Below are 24161 nucleotides of genomic sequence, written 5' to 3'. Positions count from 1 at the left end.
CATGCTGGGAGGACAAGAGAGTGGTGACGCTGGAAAATGCAGCAGGGCCCTGCTTGCAGAGGGCTGCCCATGGTGGGCTAAGGAGCTTGGGTGTTGGTGTGCAACATGGTAAGTGTCAGAATTTTACTTTGTAAGCAACAGAATCCTTTCTTCGAATAAAAGCTTTGATGCAAACCCAGTATATGAAACAGGTATCATCAAGAGCTGCTCATGTTGAAGCAGAGGGGTGGGGTCTAGAGTTCTACCCACACTAGTCTTCTGGCTTCCCCTGATGTCCCTCAAAGTCAGCCACTCTGAGGACCTTTGTGGAACCCCTGGGGTTCCTAGGAGCACAGTTAGAAAATACTTGCCTTACAGAGAGGAGAGATACTGAAGAGTTTAAGCAGTGGTGTGGCAGAGGCAGAGTCCTTGTTAGAAAGGTAAGTCTGGGGACCGGTGAGGAGGAAAAGCTGGAGGAACAACCTGGAAACTAGGAGAGTGGGGAGGAGAATGTTGCAAGTGTGCAGAAAATAAAAGTTGTGATCTGAACTGAGGAGTGGCCAGGAGGCAGGGGAATTGCGACTGGAGGTGAAAACATTTCCAGAGTTGAAGTCCACAGGTTAGGGAGCAGTTGGATGTGGGAAGTGAATGAGAAGTTGTGGCTGATGGTGGGGTTTCGAGGGTAGGCAGTCCGACATCTGGGATGAGATTGGCCACGGTGGGGAAGCCAGGAGCAGGAGTGGGAGAGGAAGCAGGAAGGTTGGGGAGGCCAGGAGAGGAACAGATTATTAGGGAAGAAAGTGAGTATAACTCAGGATGTGCATGTGGGAGACATTCATGAGGGACTCCATCCACTCATTCTACCGATTTGAGGAGCATCTGCTATTTGCCAGAGCTATTCTAGGTGCATGGAACGCATCAGGGAACAAGGGAGAGAAAGCAAAATAAAATCTCTCCTCCAACTTCTAAAGCAGGGGAGACAATAAACAACAAACACTCTATAATGTACTTAATTATATGTTAGAACGTGGCAAGTGTATGGAAAAAAAATAAGAGGACAGGGTATAAAGATCAGTAGCCTGATTCAGGGCACAGGATACAATTGTCAGAGTGACAAGGTAGGCCCCATCCAAGTGAGTGGAGAAGGTCATATTTGAGTGCAGGCTTGACGGAGGTGAGAGAATGAGCATGTGACCATCGCAAGGAAGACATCCCAGGCAGAGCAGGCAATCCGCACCAAGGTCCTATGGGCACGCACCTGGCACGTTTGAGGAACAGCACAGAGGCCACTGTGACTGGAGCAGAGTGACTGTGGGGACAGCAACAGAAGGTGACACAGAGACACAGATCCTCGGGGGTCATAGGAAGAGCATGGGGTTTTATCCTGAGAGAAATAGGGAGCCATTGACAGGTTTTGAGCAGAGGAGTGACTTGAACAGTAATTTGACTTTTTAAATAAAGCATCCCTCTGGCTATGTGTTGAGAATAGACTGTTGGTGCAGAAAGTTGCGGTAGGGGGGGTGGGGGGGGGCGGTTTCTAAGAATGGAAGCAGAGAACAGAGAAGAGGCTCCTGCCGTACTCCAGGTGACAGGTGCAGGTGGCTTGAACCAAAGTGATAGCAATGGAGTAGATTCTGGATATATCCTGAAGGTAGACCCAACAAACTATCCTGACAGATTGAATATGGAATCTGAGAGGAAAAGAGGAATCAAGGATGACTCCGTGAGTGAAGTAGAGCCTATGAGAGCCTGTTTGCTGTTCTCTTTTTTCGCACATCCCTTTTTGCAAAACCAGAGCTCAGGCACCAAGGAAGAGTTTCAAAGAACTTCACCTTGTGACATAGAGAGAATCGAGTCAAAGTCATTGACTACAGCGCCCCTTTCCAGGGTGGGTCCTGGATAAATGAAGATCCTTCAGCCCCAGATGTTGGTACAGCCTTTGAGAAATGATTCTCTAAGAGCAAAAACATCAGGCTCAGAAGTGCCCTGGGGTTGGCTGCCATATGCAGCTGGCAAGCATCCCCTGAAATCAGCAGATGAATAGAGCACTTATTGATATAAATATCATCACTGCAACAGCTGGGCGCCTTGCGAAAATAAACAATGACACAGCGTGAGCATCAGAAAAGCCGCCTTCAGCACCTGGAGGGGCGGTTCTTTGAAGTGGCATCAGCATTTGTCTGCCAGTGTGCTCAAGCCAAGGCAGCCACAGCTTTGGCCAGCCCAGCAATACGGACAGATCTGCTCCCAAGAGCACCAATGCCACATCCTGTGGTTAGACTGGGGACCGTAAGGGCTCCTGTTGGGGATTGTGGCAGGGCTACCTGTAAGCTGCAGCACAATAAGGTTGAGGAGACGATGAGAGATCCCAGAGTGCCTTATTTTCTTGCACTGCTCGCCAAATCTGTCAGCCTCTGCTCAGAATCCTGTTCTACTTCATCCAATCAGCCATCCCCAGCCACAGATGTTCTTCCATTCTCGTTGGTGGCTGCTGTTCAAAGATATTAAGAGCAGTGAGGGTTCACGATAAAGACTCTCAAAGCAACCACATTCAACCTTAGAGATTTTTCTAGCTCTTTGGGACTCCAAAGACCTCTGGTCATATTAGTGGAGCAAAATCCTAGAACCAGAACATCTGGCAAATGACGCTATGGGTTTCCGATGGGTACATCAGAACCTTTTCAATCACACCCACTAACGCTGGCAAGACCTCTTCCATCTTTGTGGGCTCTGTGGTTAGACCAGAGTCCATGGGGAGCAGACACCAGAAAGAAGCCCTCTTCATGATCAGGCCACACCCACCATATTATTTAGAAAGCTCAGGAGATCCTCTATGCCAGCCATGTGGTGGGGCTGTGTGGTAGGTGGAATCATGGCCCCCAAGGATGTCCACATCCAAATCCCCAAACCTATGAATGCGTTATTTCACATGGTAAGAGACTTTGCAGATGCGATGTAGTTAAGGATCTTGAGATGTGTAGAATGTCCTGGGTTATCCAGGTGGGCCCAACATTAGGGTCCTTCTAGGAGGGAGGCAGGAGGGTGAGAGTCAGTGGAAGGCCATGTGACAACAGAAGCAGAAATTGGAGTGGTATGGCCACAAGTCAAGGACTGCTGGCAGCCTCTAAAACTGGAAAAGGTCAGGAATGAATTCCCCCCTAGAGATTCCAGAAAGGACACAGACAGCTCTGCTGACATGTTGAGTTTCACCCCTTAAGACTCATCTCAGATTCGTGCCTGGCAGATAATAAATTTGTGTTGTTTTAAGTCACTAAGTTTGTGGTTATTTGTTACAGCAGCAATAGAAAACTAATACAGGCAGTAAAACTGAAACCAGAAATTCAGACTTGGAAGTGGACCCAGTATTTTGAAAGTTTTTATTTCCCAGACTGTACTTATTGCTTTTCTTATATTTTTTCCATAAACGTAACTGCCCCAGTGAACTTCTGATCCACAGGCTACATATAGAGCTAGCACGAGATGCTCTTACTCTAGCCCAAAGCCAGAGACTTAGAGACCTCCACCCCAGGACAATAGCATCCCCCTGACTTTGGAGATAGTGCATTACTTCTCCTGCCAACTTTATGGACCCTGCTTTGGAAACCACTGATGTGACCCAGGTCCACTTCCCCTCATTTTGCAGGTCAGGAAGCTGAGGCCCAGGAAAGGGGAAGGATCTGTCCAAAGTCCCATAGCCCATCAGTGACTCAGGCCCTCAGCTTACCGCTAGGGTTTCTGAAGATTTTTGCCACCATTTAAACAACAGGATTTCCAGGGCCCCAGTGCCTGATCATCACTGACTTGCTGGTACCTGGGAATATGGAGCAGGACAGAATATTCCTTAGTTTAAAACAAACAAGAGCCCTCTAGGTTGTTTAAAAGTTGAGTCACCCAGTTCTAAGTATCCCACTGCGGAAAGGCTAAAGTTTCAGATGATGCAAAGCCAGGTGGAAAGGCGAGGGAGGGTGGGACCAAGAACGATGCCTTCCCATGGCGCTTCTGGAAGAGAGAGAGGCAAGCTCATCCTCCTGCCAGGAGAAAAGCGGGAGTGATATTTCAGAGATGTCTTTTCCTGTCATTGTACCTGTGGGGCAAATAGCAAGCACTGATATCCCCATTTTTATCTCAGCTTGTGAAAACACAGTCTAACATGCTAGCAAAATGCACAGAACAGCCAAGTCTACGTGCCCGCAAGCCTCAGGTCTGATTTTGCAAGAGGATGTGTTTCTGTCTTACCCAACAGTGGGTAAACCCATAGACTAGTGGAAGTAAAAATGGAACAAGAAGTGTGGGCTCAGGAGACCTCAGTTCAAGCTGTAGCCTTGCCACCTACTTGTTGTGTTGCCTTAAGCCAGTTTCTTAACCTGGCCAATCTCAATGTTATCATCTATTAAATTTGCGTAACCCAGATTTCAGCCAAGATCACTCTATCTTTGAAGATTTAAATAAAATGGGCCCTGTTTCCTATTCCCCATGCTGTGGGAAAGTCCATTGTCCACTGGCAAGATTTCTGGGAGTTCCACAGGAGTCCTGTTTTCATGTTCGCTTCTGAGTTCAGGCTTTCCTGAGGCCAGAATGGGGTTCACATCCCAGCAACCCCCATAACGGAAGGTTGAACATCACGCATCCTCCTTCTTAACCCCCATCTCGCCTCCCCACCCCTGGCGGGCCGCAGCACATCTTCCTATGACCATGCTGCTCAAACCACTTTCTTCGTCTCTCTACCTTTTCTCCCACTCCTTCCTGCTCAGCTCTTCCACCCGCTCCCCAAAAGTTGTTCCTTTCCGCAGCTGCATAATTCAGCAGTCTTTCTAATACCTCCTTCTATAACCTGCCTCCCACCCACTCTACCTTCCTCTGTAGACATTCTCCTCAACTCCCACCCTTTCTTCCCCAAAACAAACTTGGATGCAACTGTCATAAGTAAGTTTCCACCCACTACCTGGGGACTGCATTAGTCACCTCGTGCGGCTATTGATTACGGTCCATGTGCCTTTCTCTCTCTGCCCCTGCTCCGCCCCTGCTGCTTCATCCACAGTCTGTCTTCCTTAACTGGCCACAGTGTTAAAGCCAGTTATACGTTTTTGGCTGTTTACAGAATCTACTTAAAGGAATTTTATAATCACTGATCTGAATTTTAAAGCCAATTCAATCCAGGTGACTCTTTTATATTTTTCTATTAAAAATGCTAATTCAGCGTCACCTTTAAGTGGCCCTGGCTTGTTTCCCTGCCATGGATCACAGGGACCTTCATAAGTAGAGTCCTTAATTTCTGAAGCTATGGTATTACTTGGCCTTTCCGTTTTATCAAAGTATGTTTTAATTACCAAAAGGCGTGACTAAGGTGGACTGAAAGATAGTTTAAAATTGTTTATGCCCAAAATAGGCCGTATGCTAGTTTTCATTCAACTCATCAGAGCATGTTTATTCCAGCGACTAACAAGCTTTCTGATTCCATCAGCAAGAAAATGATGTTTAACAGGGAGGCTGCCTCCCCGTTTGTTATGTTTCGCGTATGAACTCGCACCCCCGAAGGACAGCTTTTCATGGCCCAAACAGCTATAGAGATCACTAGGTGGAATAATGTATGGCAGCTGTTCCAGGGCTGTCCACACTGGCTTCACGACTTTCGCTTGGTTTAACTTGTTCTGACAATAAATAGCAAAAGCCCCTCTGCTTTTCTGGAAGGAGTGTAGCCATTTCTAAATCAGCAGCAGCAACTGGACCAGCTTCCCCTCCCGGGTCGGGTCCTCAGCACGGCCTGTGTGTGTCCGCAGGGGTGAAGCCTCCACTGGGACAGCAACACCACCCCTTCCCAGACTAACGGGAGAAAAAGGAGAGGAGGGGAGTAGTAGGATATGAAATGGGAAAGGCCGTTAGTTAGGGCTCTAGGCTAAAGGGTTAGACTCCATTCTTGGAGACAGCCACTTGAAAAGTTTTCCAACTAAGGAAGAAAATGCCAACATTGGATTGAGTGTACGTGTGGCCGCAGGTTAGCTGGGTCCTTGTGGTTTTAGGGAACCAAGTGGGCTTCCTAGAACCGCCTATTTCCAGGACGTTAAGAAACCGTAAGCCTTCCTCCCCAAGATTTCTGTAAACTTCTGATGTTTATGTGCTCATGGTCTGGCCCTTAGTTCATATATGTGGTCTTTGCTCCATTCCTATGTCACCCAAAGAACAAAGCTCAATTCCTCTCTGATTTCCATAAGAAATCCATGTGCGTTGAGCATTGTACACATTATTATAAATTTACTGAATATTTAGGAGGTTAGGAGTGGGTCACATGAACATTGATTCACCTTTGACCCTTCCACTGCTTCCTCTATGCTCCCAACCTCCCTCTTCCGTCTCCTGGGTCCCTCTCAAGAACAACCCACAGGTCTTTCTCCTTTGATGTGCAGAACAGTGTCCCCCATCCCCACTGCTTCCCCAGACCAGCTGATCAAGAATTTTCACAGCAAGGGCAGTCCTTTGAGTATTATCCTAAAAAGACATTTTCATAAGGGCTGCCAAGTGGAGGAAAAAAAACCTTCGCTTATCCGTCTTGTTTTGAGTGACTCTCCCCCACACTGCCTGCTAAATAAAGCTCATATTTATTGAGGACTCACTGGTTACAGATCCCTGTGCTAAGAAGACACATCAAGATTCACAGCCACTCGTAACGACCCAGAGATGCTAAAAGATTTGACTATGACTCGGCTAGAAAGTGACAGCACTGGGATTTGAACCCGGGACCCTGCAAGTGGGAGCCCCATTACATTTTGCTGCACTGCATATACAGGCCAAAATGAGGCACCCACTGGACACCAGGACAGTCTTGAGCTCAACCGTAGAGGACATTTCTTGTGGATGAGAATCATTTCTCAGTCCCAAAGTGTCACTGGGAACAGAATACTTGGCTTCCCCCATCTTTCTCCCATTTCCCATGGCTAGATTATGTGTGACGTCCTGGGTTGGGGGGGACCCTGATGATCCTTGGCAGCTCAAACACTGCATCTGCCCACACATCAGCCAGCTGAATGTCACCCGCACAGTTGCTGATGTGGTCTCCCGAATTAGGGAACTCAAGTGAAAGGATTTAGGATTAGAAGAAGCCTGCAACCTTCCCCAGCCCTCTGGGCACTAGGGGAGAGTGACCTGGAAAACCAAATGCAGCGAAGTGTTCCAAAATATAGGAGTCTGGTTTGAGGCATAGTAGAACCTATTAGCGTGAGAAATTGGTCTGGAAATCTCATTAAAAGAGACAAATCATTCAACATTCTCTCCAGATTGGAAATATTGGGGGTATTGGACTTTCCCCGGTGCTTCGGACCCATGTACCTCATGTGAGGATCACGGCCAACCTCTGGCAAGGCTAAATTCAATGCAGGTGATAAAAGGCAATTATTTTCTTTAAATGGGCAGTGCTGATTAGTTCTGATTTCTCTGGCCAGCCGCACACTTATCTATACCAGTCCCTCATTACTGTGAAGGGTGCTAGGCAGAAGAGCCAATGGCAAAGAGAAATGAAGTTCAAACCGTGGATTTGTCACTACTGCACAGCTCAGTAGATGATTGTCCAGCCACGGAGGCCCCTGTGACCAGCCCTACCCCTTGCCCTACAAACACACACACACACACACACACACATCTCCTTTCTCAGTATGCCCAGTTGACCCCCAATAGAGACGCCCGGAAAGCGAGGCACCATTGCGTTATGAAACTTAACCTCCTTGTCTTTGCTATTTAAGAGAGGTGATAAGAAGAACAATCCTTCACATTTATTTGTTAGCTATTAACATTATTGTTGTTATTCTTGTTGAGCACTGATAGGTTCAACAATAATATGAAGCGCTGGTATTTATTGAGTGCTTATTCCATGCCTGGCGCTATGCTAAGGGCTTTCTTCACAAGCATTATCTCCTTTATCCTCAGAGCACCCTGCAGGACAGGGCTTGGCAGACTTTCTCTGTAAAGGATCAGATAGAAAATATTTTGGGTTTTGCAGGCTCTATGGGCTCTATCTCAACTACTCAAATCTGCGCTGGAGCTTGAAAGCAACCATAGGCGATACGTAAAAGAATGAGCATAGCTGTATTTCAATAAAGCTATTTTTACAAATAAAAAGCTTTATTTACAAAAATAAAGCTTTATTTACAAAATCAGGCTGCTGTCCTATGGGCCATAGTGTGAACAGTGTTATCTCTCAGCTAGAACTTGAGTTCCACAGCTAGGAAGGCGGGAGACACGTGCTTTTCTCTCTCCTACACGCTCCCTCCTCCCTGCTCTTCCATTCTGGTTCTATTTCTGGATAAAAGATGTTTTTGCATGTGACTGCCCGGGGTGAATTGACTGTTCTCTCAACAAAACGGAGAGTGATCATTTTCATGAAAATCCTGCATCCGCGGTGGCTATGCAGAGGCCCCTGGATTTCTGTGGATTACCTCTGTCAGTCTAGCTCCTTGTCTGCAAGCTTGGTGTAGGCTGTGGCAGACCCCACTGCTGAGACTCCATCCCAAGCTGCTCTCAGGAGCCTTGGTGGGTCTTTGTGAGTCTCAGCCACGTCTTCTGGGCAACCCTTACATGGAGGGTCTTTCTAACACATGGCATTTTTGTCCATGCTGAAGTGCCCCCCAGCACCCTAGTGTGAGCTTTCCTCTGTGCCCCAACTCTGTGGCCCGCCGACCTGGACAGGGTCCATCTCCATGCCCCTTAGGAACCAGGAATTTGAGGGAGCATGCTTTGCCCTTCTCTGAGTCACAATCCCTGCCACCTACCTCAGTATTCTTTCCCCAGCTACAGTCATCTAGGGGCTCAACAGATACAGGGGAATAAAGTATCTGTCTCTCCTTCTTAGTGACACCATAAACTTAAGGAACGATTTATGATCTTGGACCAGGGTTTCTCAGTTCCTGCACTATTGATATTTTGGGCCAGATTCTGTAACCGAAAGTTCAGTCTCTGAACTCGATGCTAATCCAAATAACGAGAACAGAGTCTTGAGTGGAAGAGGAAAGGTTTTTACTATGCCAGGCACAGGGAGCAAAGCAAGGGCCCATGCCTCAAAAGTTGCTAGCTGCCCGATGAGGAATGGGTAGGGATTTTTATTTGGGGTTTTGGGTAGGGGAGGGGGGAACATGTAGCTTGTGCAGCTCGGTGCTTTCCCACCAGCCTGCGTTTGGCCTTGAAAGGCTGCTTGCAGCAAGGCGGGGGGAGGGTGAGATAGGAGGATGGCAGGCGGGCATCCTTCGCCGTTGTCTCCTCTTCTTGTTTGAGGCAGGTTCGAGCACCGGGAGTCGAGGAGTTGAGATCTGGGAAGCCTCCGCTCCTTGATACTCTTGAGACAGCGGCTTTCCTGGCAAACTCAGGGACACATGATTAGCTAAACTTTAGTGTGCCTCCAACTCCAGGCCACCTGGGCTTTTAACAGTTTGTCACTCCCATTTAGTTGTAAAGCTCAAGGAGTCCAAGTTTAAAGAAACAGGTATTTGCATGTGAGTGGAGCTAGAGAAGCAGGAAAGGGGGTGGTGGGTTTTAGTTTTAACCCCATATATGGTGGGTTCAATGTGGGGGAACTGATATCAGGGCTGATGTTAAGAGCCTGTAACAGTTCCTCCTGGGGGAGCTACTATGTGCACTGTAGGACGTTTAGCAGCATCCTGGCCTCTACCCACTAGATGCCCATTGCAATCCACAGGTGTCACAATCAAAACTGTCTCCAGGCATTGCCAAATGTCCCCTGGGTGACAAAACACCCTCTGACTGAGAACCATTGTCTTAGGTTGAGGGACAACCATTGCCATTTGCTCTCTCAGCTGTGGGTTCTAATTCCTAATTCTAGAAAAATGGGGAAGATCACAGACAAGATCTCTCCATACCATGTTATGTTATCTTTTGGTACAAGGTCAGCATCATTACCCCCTTTTACATATGAGAAAACTGAGCTGGGTCAGAAAGCTAAGAAGCAGCAGAGCCTGGATTAGGACCCAAGCCTATCTGATGCCAAAGCCTATGTATGTTTTAAAACTACTGGCGATCTGATGATGAAATGAACACTGTGAAGGTTTTCCGAGAATGGGGAAAAGTTTGCCATGATTCCCATTGAACTAAAGTTATACCTGCCCTTCCCTCAGCGTTCTATCCAATCCTGACAGCAGTGCCTCAAGGTAGGTGTTATTCTCTCCATTTTACGGATGAGGAAGCCTAACAGATGGTTTGAAATCAGCATAGCAAAGATTTTTAATCCCAGTGTTTCTGTGTTCAGGGTTTTGACATTTCAACAACCAAAAAAAGGGATGGCTGCTCCCAACACGGAAGCTGAGTCTAATTTTCTGGATAGTACCCTAAATTTCTAGCCAATGTTTCCTACAGGCCTTAAGAAAGGCTCAGGGATAAATGAGACCAAATCCCCCCACCCCTGGCCTTGACGTCTTTCTGTGACGTCTTTCCTTTCCCCAGCTCTGTATGCAGTACTGGCCTGAGAAGACCTCCGGATGCTACGGGCCCATCCAGGTGGAGTTCGTCTCCGCAGACATCGACGAGGACATCATCCACAGAATATTCCGCATCTGTAACATGGCTCGGGTAAGCGTACGGCCGCCGTTGCTTTCTGTGTCTTTCCTCCCCCAAACAGACGGAGGCTGCTGGGAGAAGATCCCACACGCCAGCCAAGAGTCTGTGCTGTGCTCTCCTGATAATCTCCTCCTTGAGGAAGTGATGCTTCTGTCGATTCCGGCTCTAGACGTGGCAATGGCTCCAACACTCCGAGACGCACAGGGCGACATCCAACCTGCCATCTGCCTGTTTCCTGACACGCTTGCTGCTGTGTAGACAAAACTTCTCAGAGATTAGCGCTTCCCCACTGTGTCACACTGTTTTGGCATGAATTGATGCAGCCTTTGAATGGATCCAGTAAGCTTTGACTAGACCCTGGGAACACGAACATGAAAAATAATCAGTTGCTTCCGTGGGGAAATTCACTGGCTGGGTGGAAGAGTACTGGGTGGGAGAACGGAGAATATTAGTAATTTATGAAATGGGGGCTAACTAAAATGGCCTTGGTCTTTACTCAGTCCCAGCCCTCAGAGTTCACTATCTGATGGGAAGGTGAGATATACTCTGGCACATGAACCTCAGGGAGAGAGATGAATTCTGCCTGGAAGAGTCACAGAAGGCTTTTCCTGGAGAAAGGGACATTTGAATAAGGTTTTGAAGACTGAGTAGGAGTTTTACAGGTAGAGAAGGGGTGCAGGGCAGTCATGACAGGAGAATCACTGTGCACAAAGATGTAGAGATGAGTATGGGTATAGTCTGTGACTCTCCCCACAGGATGTGGCAAGGACCCCATTTGGTCCATCTCCCACTATAATGCTGCAGCGCCCAGGGTATCTGGAGGGCTTGAGTCCCCAAGCATCCCCAGCAGAACAGCCCTAACAGCCTCTCTGTTCTCAGCCACAGGATGGGTATCGTATAGTCCAGCACCTCCAGTACATTGGCTGGCCCGCCTACCGGGACACACCCCCCTCCAAGCGCTCTCTGCTCAAAGTGGTCCGACGGTTGGAGAAGTGGCAGGAGCAGTATGACGGGAGGGAGGGACGCACTGTGGTCCACTGCCTGTGAGTACCATGGAGGGGTCTCCAGGGCAACAGGGTGGTGGGTAATAGGACGAGCACGAGGATGCTGCTGCCACAAACACCAGTCCTAGGCATGCCTGGCTATACCACATCTCAACACCCCTTAAAGGCCAATAGGAGTGTGTTCAAGGAATTTCGATCCTTTAATGGACTGGGGTTGCCAATTTTTTGCCTTGAACTAATGTTACATAACATATTATTGATGCAAAACTTGGTGGCCTTTCCACAAACATAGGGGGTGGACAGACTGCTCTCAGTGCTCCCAACAGGGAGATAAGCCCCGCTGTCCAACAGGAGGCATGATGTGTCCTGCTAGTCATAAAAAAGCTCAGGATGAAGTGGGTTCCACTGACCAGATCCTCTTCTGTTATTTCCTACAGAAGGAAAAGAGGAAAGGGGAAGGCATTGATTAAGTGAGCTTAATGCCAGACATTTTAAATGAATCACCTCATTCCATCTGTGAGGTAGATATTACCATGTTGTAGTGAGAAAACTCAGACACAGGCAGAGGAAGGGATCAAGCAATTATGAGAGGAGCTTTGGTTTGAACCACTGGGCTCCAAGCTACTGTGCTGTCCATTAACCCACGCTGCCTCTGAGTAAACCAAAGGACTCATCCACCACGTCTGCCTGCTGGGACATCTCTACTATGGGCACAGTGGGAACACCGGGACATGGAGAGCATGAGGGGGAGCACTGCCCTGAGGGGCTGACCAGTGAATGCAAAGGGCCTTGGGAGCACTGTCTCCATTACTGGGGTGAACTGGAACCTTTGCCTCCTGTCTTAGAATGGGCATGGTTGAGGCACAGAGTTTCCTGGTCAAATAGGCCCTGATGTCATAATGTGGGGTAGAGGTCAGGACCCCCAGAGGATTGTCATCTAGAAAAAAAAAGCTGTCATCAAGAAAATCACTTAACTTTGTGAGCCTCAGTTTCCTCCTCTGTCCAATGGGTATTTTGACTTAGATCAACTTAAGATCTTGTGGCGTTTAGGCATGAAATATTGAGAAAACAAAAACAATTTATCTACCAACATAGACATGCACAATGTCACGGTAGCAACTATGCAAATGGTTTAAATGTAACCACTTCAGAGAGCATGTGTCAAAGTCTACCATAGGAGGATAAAGCCACCTCAGAGAAAGATTCTACAAAGATCTCAGACCCAAAACCAATCTGTGGCCGTAAGAGCTATGTGTGGAACATTTGATTTGCACTCCTTCACTTTGCTTCTTAGAACGTAAAATGATTTGGGGGGAAGTGATTGAGAGGGCCTCACTCTTTAAAAATGTTATGCTAAAGGAAGATTGAAACAAAGTCTTCCCTTTTTCAAATAAATATTTCTGGAGCCGGTGGAGGCATTAATAACATCCTACTGAGCTCAGAATTGAGTTCACTCTTTTCAAAACCAGGCCATTGACTTTGGGCACGTCACTTCCTGTGTCTGAGCCCCAGGCTCTCCATTCACATAATGAAGGGCGACTTCTGAGAGTTCAATTAGCTTGATGTTTCCTTGGTTCTCTGAGCATTTTACAGTTACCTGTAGCACACTGACCCAAACCCACCATTATTGTTCCTTCTTTTTCAGATAGGTGGTGCATGCACATGTCAGGAAAATCAGAGAGCTTAAAGGGAGGTCACACACACACACACAGACACACAGTTTAAGGGCCACCACTGGTAGCAATCTCCCCTTCCCAAAGGATGCACATCACAGACTGGAGTCCAGGAAGATGCTGTGAGATGTTGCATGTCATGGTGGGTGACGCCAGCCAAGCTGAGCTGGCTCTGCCTACATCCCAGAAACTGGCAGCTTGTTCCCTGCCAACTAACCCCTGCTCCCTCTAGTTCTGTCCCGCAAACTCAGGGGGCCTCACCTTTAGCACAGAGCCATACCTGTTCAGTCTCACTCCACTGGGCCCTGAGCTGCCTGTGTCCACTCACCTCTTCCTCTTGGACTCTGCTTTTCTGGCTTCAGGAAATGCTGAACCCTCCTTCTGGGATTTCCTTTCCTCCTCTTTCCCATGGGATTGTTTTTTAGCCTGCTTTTTGCAGAAGTATCTTTTTATCCATGTTCCCCCTAGCTAAGGTGACCAGCAGTTTGAACCAAAGGAAAGCACGGGAGTGTCCTTCTATCAACAGGGACCTTGGCATCTTTGGGGGCCAGAGACACCAAAACAGACATTGAAATGTAAGCACTGGCCAGGCATTGGATGAAGGGCAACTGTCTGTACTTGAAACATCTGGTCTTTGGGTATCCTATAGATAAAACATCTGGGAGATTGACTGAGTGCCTTAGCTTCCGTCCAGATGTTCTTAAGACACAGACCATTGCATGAAAACATTAGTTGCTCTTGGCAACATGCCCAGGAGTTCCAAATCTGGCAGATTTCTAAAGGGACTTTCTGTAAATAGTTGAAGGGGTATTTCCATGAAGATGACTTATGGAGCATCAGAAAGAAGGAGTGACAGAAGGATGACCCTGCAAAGAGCCCTGTATCTCTATTCCTCAGATCAGGAGGGTCTTGATTAAACCAGCATGCACAAACAGAGACCTATCATTTTGGGACACGGCATCTCAGACCCACCCCATCCTCCTTCCAAAACTTAGACTGGCTGACCCTATGCTAGCAGAGATGTCTCTGGTATTGCTGTCCTTAGTGGATGCGAAGAACTATGAGGAAAATCACATGCCACCTTCCATTGTCTTCTTTGGATGTGTAAGTGGACCCAGAGCATCCTTTTAGACAAGGATGCAAGTGCCACATCTATGAAGACACACTATCTGTCTGCCCTGAGGATTCGGGTCAGTGTCCCACAGGTAACTGTAACATGCTCATAGAATCAAGCAAACATCAAGCTAATTGAATTCTCAAAAGTCATCTAGTCTAACCCCTTCATTATATAAATGGGGAGCCTGGGGCTCAGACACAGGAAGTGACATGCCCAAGATCAAAGCAGATTCATAACACAGATGAGACTCAAATCGTAACTCATGGCTCAGGTTCAGGCTTTCACCATTGCCTCATCATGCATTTGCCAAGGCAGCCACTCCCCACTATTGCTGATGTGGCTTCAGGGTCAGCAGGTGCCTGAGGGTACCCAGGAATCTGGCTCACCTCTGTGCTCTGTGTTTAGAAATGGGGGAGGCCGCAGTGGGACCTTCTGTGCCATCTGCAGCGTGTGCGAGATGATCCAGCAGCAGAACATCATTGACGTGTTCCACATCGTGAAAACATTGCGCAACAACAAGTCCAACATGGTGGAGACCCTGGTGAGTGTCCCAAGAACTGTTCTCCTGTAGCCAGGGCCTGACCGTGAAGAAAACAGCATCAATAGTAAAAATACTCAACAACTAGGTGCTTATTGAGTCCCTACAGCCTACAACCTTTGCATGCAGTTATCTGCTCTGCTTCCCTCCCTTCTGACGTCACCAACTTCTCTGTTCTATAGGACAGTCCAAATATTAATCCTTGTACACTCTTGTTTTACTCTTTCCATTCCTTAGGAGAGTGTCACTAGTTCAGGCTTAGAGGAAGGGATTCTGGATTAGTAGAGTGTGAATTATGTTTTCAGTTCAGTCCAATCCTATTCTAATTAATCTATGTTAATTTTTACAGTATAAAGCGTCAAGCGAGCACACTATGGAGAAAGGGATGGAAAGAGAGTGGGCAGGCAGAGTGATGGAGACAGACCATACACAAGGAACTTTAATATGTATCTTTAAACCTACTCTAAGTGTGGACTTTCTCAAAGTGAGGTCCTACTCAAAGTCTGGTCCATAGACCAGCAGCATCAGCATCACGTGGGAGCTTGGTAGAAATGCAGAATCTTGAGCCCCACTCTAGATTTACTGATTCAGAATCCATATGGATAATTTTGAGTTGACTGTTAGTACAGACGTCAAATTTTCTTTAAAATCTGTATCTCTGAACTAAATGCATTTTCTCTTTCCTTTTCATCTCTCTCCTGTCTCCTCGTCTCCCTCTCTGCCTTTCGTCCTCTCAGGAACAGTATAAATTTGTATACGAGGTGGCACTGGAATATTTAAGCTCCTTTTAGCCTGATGGGATGGGGAACCTGCCGGAGTCCAGAACCTGCTGCAGCCAAGCCCCCTTTTCTGTGAGCGGCAGTGACTGGGCCCAGGGACTGAGAGGCGACACCCTGCCCAACTCCAAGGAGAAGACTTGTGGTCCCGTGTTCTGTGGTGGGCTCTGCACCTTCTGGGGGAGGGTCTCCTGTAGCTGTGGGAGATGCTGTTCTGAAAGGCCAAGGTTTCGCTTCCACACCCAGCCAGCCACAGCCACGGTCCATGCAGAAGTGCACCCACAGCAAGGCCCCAGATTTTTCGGTTCCTAGACCTCTTGCTTTTGCTCTTTTCAAGTGTGTGAATTTCATGGCAGGCCGACTGCGTGGTGCTGGGGAGTGGCAGGCTCGGCAGCACCTCCCTGTCCTGCTTGTCCTTGAGAGTGGAGGGGATGTGGGTTCTCTCCCACGCTGCTATGGAAATGGTTGAGTTCTTGAGGTCCCTGCTCTGCTGCCCCCTGCAATCTCCTTCAGGGGCCTCTGGCACTGGACACCTGCCAGTCTGGATCAGTGTGACCTCAGGATGCTCCCAAGACCACAGCAGAGGTCCCCGTCCTCACACCTAACCTGCATGGGGCTTGGCCCACTACCATTCTCTACCCCTCCCCCAGCCTGGGTCTTGACCTGCTGTCATTCACTGGCCAGCCCGCTGTGTCCACAGCACCCTTCAATAAAGGTTTTCTTTGCTTTTCTGTGGTCAGTGGGAGGGGGTGGCACTGCAGGGAACTTTCCTGCTCCTCCTTGTCTTTGTGAAAAGGGACCACCTCCCTGGGGCAGGGCTCTGGCTGACCCTGTGTCTCTTCGGTGGTGGCTCCTTTTGGAGGGATGAACAACATAAGAGTTGATTATTTTCCAAAGTGTATGTGAGAAGAAACTTTCTTTGGGGGAGTGTAAAATCTTAGTCTCTTATGTAAAAAAACAAAAAAGGTGGGGAGAGAATTCAGATGTGTAGCTGTAAAACAAATCTCTTTCCTGACAATGTCCTTAAAAGGTCCCACCTTGGGAGAGCACAGCCATTGAGCAAGGGAGAGATGGCCTAGTCTGAAGATGGTCCCTTTGGTTTCTAGAGCAGATAGAGTACCAGCTTTGTGCATAATCTTGGATCCGCAAATTCCAATTCCTTCCTGGAGATCCCAGCTGCCATCTTGAAAAAGGTCATTGTGGACCCAGTTATGCTTTGGTTTAAAACAGGCCAAAGGGATCAGAAGATCTAGGGTCTTGCCCATAATGTAGGTGAGTAAATGAAAGGGAACCAACATTTGCTAAGCATCTACTGTATGCCAAGCTTGGCACATTCCATATGACATCTCATGCAACCTTAGAATCCCCATGAGCCAGCTATTAACCTGTTATCTCCACTTTACAAACTGAGGCATTCTCCTCAGTGATGAAATTCTGGGTTCCAAAAAGACAGATAATGATGTTGAGACTTATTTGTACTGTTTTCTTCATCCTTCCTCAGCCAAGCAATTATTTTATGGAGAGAAAATAAGGCCAGAAACTTCTGAGCAGAGAACTCCATAATGGAAATTTAATTCTTTGTTTCTGATGCCAGTTCTTCTGGGAAGCCCAGAATTTCAGATATGTTTTAGTAACTCATTCTCAGCTCCCCAGGAAAGCTAGTCTCATTTAATATCTGAGCCAGTGGAAACAATTCCCTGTTCCCTCAGGCTATGAGTTCTGCCAACCAGGGACACTCTCTCTACCTTGGTCTCTAGCTGGCTCTTAGGTACAATATCTGGCAGCCTGGGGTGGCCTGGGATGGAGCAATCTCCATCTTGGAGGCTCATCTAGCTCCAGACAGGTCATGGGGAGCACAGAATTTAATAAGGCACAATTTTTGCCCTCAAGAGCTCACTGTATACTGGGTAACTTGAACCACGGTGCAACGTGCAAGTGTTATAGAGTCGAGGAACATGACAGATTCTTGCCCAGGGCTTTCTAGAGAAGGTGACATCCATTCCAGCTGGGTCTCAACAGGTAGAAAAAGGAAGACAAGGAAATTCAGGCCAAGGAATCAGTATGTACAATGGCAAAAAGGTGTGAGAAATCACTGGATGGGTGGGTTATATGGTGGGAGGTCAGCTCAGGTGGAGCACAGCAGACAGGAGGCGTGGCAGGAGATGAGCAGGGTCAGGGAGATGAACGCTCCACTGAGAGTGCAGACTTTGCCCCTGTGGGCAACAAGGAGCCAGCAGAGCCTTTGAGTGATGGGCTCAGCCAAGTGTCAGAGAAGGCTCCCTCTGGGGGAGTGGGGCTGCCTCTTTTCCTTTCATCAGACACTGTGAAAACACATTCCCTTAAGTGTTTACTTTTTAATATCTCATCTATTTGTCTGTCTGCTCATTATTTTGTTGCTGGAACAAAATGCAGTGGATCATGAGATGCAGCTTCTATGAGGAACTTTGGGTCTCTGCTCTACCACAGAGCAGGGTGACCAACCCAGGCCTCCAGGCCCATGAGGACAGGACTTGAAAGGGACCCGCAGAAGCTGCTCCCATTGGCTCAGGCTCTGGAGCTATCTGGAAGTCTAGGGACACAGACTTGATCAAGGAAGGGCTGTCACTTTGGAGGTTCAAAAGGAGGCATCTCAAAGCGAAGGAAGGCAAAGGAGCCCCACGATGAACTTGATCTTCTCCTTTCATGGGCCCCTTCCCAGGTATGCTTGAGCAGGTCCCCAGGCCCCAGCCCCCAGTGGTCCTGCTGGCTTCTCCTGGCTCCAGCCCACTGTTCCAGCCAGCCTTCCCCCAGCCTTTAAGGAGCCTGTAGCAAAGCAAATCAGCCTGTTACATGCTCTTCCCTCAAATCTTGGCTCATCCTTACAGAATGGTAGTAGGGAGGCACTCTCTAACACAAATCCTGGGCTTTTTTCTGTTCAGGAAAGGGTGAAATAGCTGGCAGATAAAAATGACAGTGTCTTCTATCATTTCAAATGGTAAGAATTTAAAATGTGACTTCAGGGAGAAGGAACATTGTGAAAACTCAGGCCACGGTGGGGTAACCCAACAAGGGCCAGTGATGGTTCCCCCAGCTCATCCCCTCATTCCTCACAACCCAGCCACCCTCCAAAGAAGGTAGGGCAGTGAACGAGTCTTGGGCCAGTGTACACAGGAGGAAACTGAGGCTTGTGGATGGGGATGCCTTCCCCAGGATCCTGCATGGCAAGTGTGAGACAGAGCTTAGAGGAGATAGGGCACTGGTGCCCAGGAATTTGGACTTAATCTCTTCCCCAAAAAACCTTCTGAGCAAACACCACCTCCCCCAAGGTATCTTCCCACCCCTCCCCACTTATAGGGTGAGCTGACCTTTCACATGCAGAGGAAAATAGTATTAATGCTCTCTGAGTCTCCACAGCAAGGGCTAGCCTCTTGTCTCTTGGGTACCAAAGACGGTACCCTTACTTAGTACAGAACTTCGTGATTCTCACCTCTTAGGTGTGGACTCTGTTTGGAGAAAATGCAAGGAATTAATGAGAAGCCAGGAGCTGTCCCCACCTGCATGTGTTTATGGCCTAGATAGCTTCAGGATATATCTTCACTGTGTCCCAACATTGTGTCCTCTCACTCTTTCTGGTGTGAAGATCCTGGGTCAGCCAGGGGCCTCCGAGCCTCTAGATGGCCACAGTATACCTTTCTTTGTGGGAACAGAAGGGGCCAGGTTGCTTTTGGTGCTGGCCTTCTCTTTAGGTATGGCCTGAGCAATGGCCTGCCAGATGTCAGCCCTCACATGGAACCAGCAGACCCTGTGCTGGGGACTCCAAAGTCTGAGCTCACTGAATTCTTCCAAAATTCATCAAAAGTGTTTGTGATTGTTACCATTTTACAGATGAGAAAACTGAGGTTCAGAGGGAAGAATCATTTGCCCACAGTTCCACAGCTAGTGAGTGAGGGAGCCAGGATTTAAATGGGTCTTTTTTACTTCAAAGACAATATTTTTCTACCATTGTGTCTCAGATTTCCCCATGGGCTACCCATAATAGCAAAGACTAGAGTGAAACAGATAACCCAATGGGTCTTGTAAAGCCCAAAACAGACACTGGGAAGCTTACAATTCTTTCATGGTTCCATGTTTTACTTTAACAATTCATGTGATATTTGCATTCCACTCTAATTTTGCCTGATTTCTTTTAATATGACAGTATAAATATTTTTTAAACCACATGGGCCCTGTCCCTCATGGGATTTTGATCCCCTCAACTCACTACGATGGACCCTAGGGAACTGTATCCCAGTCTGAGAGGCACAGTGCCTGGCCATGCTGCTTCTTCCTGAGGCCAATTCAAGACTCAAGTTCAAGTCCAGCTCACCTTACCCTAGGCAGATCCTTTGGTGTGGGGGTCTATCCTGACCTCACTGTTCATGGGTTGATCTCAACTCAAGTCTTCAGGTGGATGCTGGAAGGAACCCATTGACATATACTAGAATGATGAGGATGTTCCCATCTGGCGTGGTGAAGGCTGAGCCCATAAAACCCTAAAGGTAAAGGAGAAGGCGGACACAGCCTTACTCAGTGGATTCCTGAATGCTGGGTCTTCTAGAAGGTGGTGCCCTTTGTCCAGGCAGAGTCATGTGGTTGCTAATATGGACAAATCTGAGGACACACTTTACAGGAGGGGCTGGGGTCTGGAAGGCTTCTCACTTTACTTCAACTACACATACTTACTGGTTTCTTACAACATGCAGGGCCCTTGAGGGGGTGCTACCAGGAAGCACAGGTTACTATGGCACAGTTCATCCCTTGGTGAGGCATGGGGTTGTTGTGGAAAGAGCTCAGTCTTCAGTTCTGATGCAAGCCCAGCCATTTCTTGGCTATAGAATGCTGGGCCAATCAATTAATGGAAAAAGATGTGAAGAGAGGAGGCTTGGCCAGGTAGGGGTAGATTTGGAGAGCTTTGGGCAGGAAAATAGGAAGGCAAACCAAGAAGTTGAGACCCAACTGGAATACTCAGAACCAATACTGCATATGGACTACTAGGCAAAGTGGTCACTTCTATGACATAACAGGACAGGGGATGAGGAAGGACTGGCCAGAACCACTTGTTGCTTTAATACAAGTCTCAGTGTCTTGGAGAAAAGATGATAATTTTCCCTCTGACCACTCGTGTTTATTCATCATCCATTCCCCATTGCTAAGCTAGCTCCTGCTGTGCATCATCACCAGGAACCACATTTCCTAAGCTGTGGTATGAATCTCTGTAGTGTGCACAGAGGTGTCAGTCTAGCAAGGCTGCTGCATACAGCAGAAGTGAGGCCCAGGGAGGAGCAGCCAGGTACTTATCATGTCATTTCTGCAGGAGTGACTGCCCAACCCAGATCCAGAGACACTGAAGGGAATTATAATTCTCCTGCATCTTACAGCCTTAGAACAGAGTGAAGAAAGCTATCCTCTCTTAACCTGGACAATGGCCACTCCTGGGCGGGACAGACAGGCCATTAGCACCAAGCTGAGTCAGGAGGAATGCCATGGAAAATATGGGTGAGCCCAAGGATAAGATGAGCAGGATGCTAATCCTAAATCATAAGGCCAATAGCCTGTGCTAGGCCAAGATCCCTGGGGATAAATGTTCAACCCAAGCTGAAGGGTGGGTCAAAAGATGAGTGACATGGATGGCCATTTCATCTGAAGGCCTGAGTTGCTTTCTCCATCATCAGACTAGTCTGAACTCCTTCTCAGCCAATGACGCCAGCTCCAAATCACAGCCAGGGAAATAGGTAAAGTGAATCCAACTAAAGGAGACCAGCTGAGATTCAGCCTTGTTCTTATATTCCCATGCAGGGGCTCCATGGCTCCATGTTGGAGGTTTTCCATGTATACATATCTAGAAATGATAAAATGTAGGCTTTGGCTTCACCTAGCAGGCATCTGCCTTTGAGGTCATGTACTATTTGAACAGCATGGAGAGAAGTCAGTGGCAGAGAGTAGAGGGGGCTGTTCTAGCTCCGGTTTCCTCTGACACATATTTCAGGGTCATAGATATGACCCTCAGAAGCAAAGCAGAGGTGTCTAAGCCATAGTTGTGCACATAGCAGACTCTCTTCCGGTTTACTGGTGACCAGAGATAGACTTTTGCATGGCACTAACTGACTGTACCACTGTCTTGTAGAGTCCAAGACCATCTCTTTCATCCCTCTCACCTACCTCCAGAAAAAGTGGGAAAAGGTCATCAAAGGGGCCACATTCACCCCCTGAAATTCACCCATGAATGTTAGGTTCACTAAGAGGAGGAGTCAGAACCCGCAATGGGAGACCCCAGGCCTGGCATCCTAGTTATCTAAGAGATTGGGAGTAGTCCACTGGGGCTGATACAAGGGATGTGGGAAGACTTAGGATGGAAGAGCGTTCAAAGGGAGGAGCTGTTGGGGCTGAATCACGATGGAGCTTCCTTCTGGATCTGAGAGCTGCCCTGGGTCATGGAATTTGGACCCTGATCCTTGGTTGGAATGTTCAAAGAATGAGAGTCCGGGGGCCTTAGAGTGTTGTACAAGAAAGTATTGGTATGAAAACCTGGAACTCAAGGTAATTAGTGTAACTCATGGTTCCTTGGTGGGTGGGACTTTTAGGTTTGGGGAAGGAAGGAGAATGTGAAGTAACTTACCAAAATTGAGTCCCTGTACATGTATTTCAGCGCCTTTGGGCTTGTGAATACATATCAGTGGGGCTCCTAGGTGATGGTCCAGCAAACTCTCAGTGCCCGCCATGCCCCTCTCTCTGCCATGGAAGATTAATGATGTAGGGCGTTCCTTGGGCCAAAGCCCCCAGGGCAATCTGGAGGCTCAGAGGGCAAAGTGGTATCATCAGACTTCCAAAGGGTCAGGCAGAATACTAGTGCCTATGTCCTCCATAGGTCTGCAGAATGTTAGACAAATTCAAGCACAGTTTCCTAGTCCCAGGTCACTCCCATGAGTGGAACTAGGTCCAAGAGGTGAAACGTACTAGATGTAAGGAAGAACTTGCTATCTGCCAGAGAGGATGAGCTGCCCATCTCAGCAGTGGTCCAGCAGAAGCCAGACATCTCTTTAAGGGAAAAAGAAGCATTGCTGAGGTGGCTTTTAAGTTGCTTCCACCCTAGATGGCTGAGATCTTATGGAGCTAGGACCGTGTTTGAACTCCTTCATTCCCTCAGAGCACAAAGCCAAACAGGTTGTACTTGGTTTGTGGAGGTTGAAGCCCCCTGCTCTCCTACCCAAGTCTTCCCACCACACAGGCCAATATGCTGTTCTGGCCGCACATCTAAGGCTCATCCAGGCCAGTTATCATCAAAGAGCCTGGAGAGAACAGTTGCTTAGCCATAGAGCCAATGCCCACCAACATCTCTGATGAGACCAGGCATAATTCAGACCCACTGGCCAACAGGGCCATCAGTGACAGCCAGAACCAGTAGAGGTCCAAGCAGGACCCAAAGCAGGGCTTTGCTTACTATACACATTATCTCCAGAGGTTAATTCTACCCCTACTCCCTACTTGAGGCCTGTTGGACCAGATTGCAAGAGGGAAAGCACAGTGACACAGTTGACACATGATTATAATCATCCCCAGTGCATCCATTTCCTTGCCAGGTGGATCCTGAGCTAGCCCAGGTCACTCCAGGCTAATCTTATTGGCAGTTAAACTCAAAAGCACTTTTCTACCTTCTCTTTTCACCCTATATCCTACTAGCCAATGAAAGACAAAGAGGCGAGGCTTCTACCATTGCCTTGGGTACTGGACACCATCAGAGCCCTCAAAGGGCCATCATGGGGTTCCCGCTCAACTCCAGGGAGACTGACATTTTCACATCTGCTGGACATATGATATTGCATGAGACCAAAGTCTCCACACTGTTTGCAGCCTCTTCCATGAATCCCAATGGCCTGCACCTGTACAGTTTGGGTGTTTGATAGATAAAGCACGTATGAGAAGAGAAAACAAGATAAATTAACTTTTAAAAGAAGCCAGCACTGTGCTGTCAATATTCTTTTTTTTCTTTTCATTTCCAATTCTAGCTTAAAAAAGCAGAAAGTAAATAATGTCAGGTCAATGAATATCAATATATTTTTTGACTGTACATTACAGTGATGTGTAATCTTTTTACACCTGCAAGTTCATCTTATTTATTCTTGTAAATGTTCCCTGACAATGTTTGTAATATGGCTGTGTTGAAAATCTATACAATAAAGCTGTGACCCTGAGATTCATGTTTTCCTAAGATATTCGCACTCGTGTCTTCCTGAGGTTGGGTGGGGGTGATGTGGAGACAGGTTGAAAAAGAAGGGGGAGACAAATGTGTTGGGTGTTTTGTTTTGTTTTGTTTTTTGGTGATGAAGATTCTAAGCTAACATTCCTGCCAATCTTCCTCTATTTTGTGTGTGGGTTGCCTCCACACCATGGCTGACAAGTGGTGTAGGTCCATGCCAGGGATCCGAACCCACGAACCCGGGCCACCAAAGCAGAGCACACCAGACTCAACCACCACGCCATGGGGCCAGCCCGAGATAAACCTATTAT

The 24161-nt window shown here is 47.7% G+C and overlaps 1 protein-coding gene across 17 annotated transcripts in view; it reads left to right on the top strand.

Annotated features, from left to right (window-relative positions):
- Positions 1-23862, top strand: part of PTPRT (protein tyrosine phosphatase receptor type T) — a 1024383-nt gene extending 1000521 nt beyond the window's left edge. For all 17 annotated transcript variants that reach the window (XM_023626585.2, XM_070247923.1, XM_070247921.1 and 14 more), the window contains 4 exons: positions 10417-10542; positions 11410-11573; positions 14730-14865; positions 15600-23862. In XM_023626585.2, the coding sequence (XP_023482353.1) occupies positions 10417-10542; positions 11410-11573; positions 14730-14865; positions 15600-15653 (480 nt within the window). In that variant the 3' untranslated portion in view covers positions 15654-23862. The remainder of the gene's footprint in view (positions 1-10416; positions 10543-11409; positions 11574-14729; positions 14866-15599) is intronic.
- Positions 23863-24161: the final 299 nt, after the last annotated feature.

The sequence above is a fragment of the Equus caballus genome, chromosome 22, assembly GCF_041296265.1.
Source record: "Equus caballus isolate H_3958 breed thoroughbred chromosome 22, TB-T2T, whole genome shotgun sequence".
Lineage (NCBI taxonomy): Eukaryota > Metazoa > Chordata > Mammalia > Perissodactyla > Equidae > Equus > Equus caballus.
This window is presented reverse-complemented; position numbering and strand designations above follow the sequence as displayed.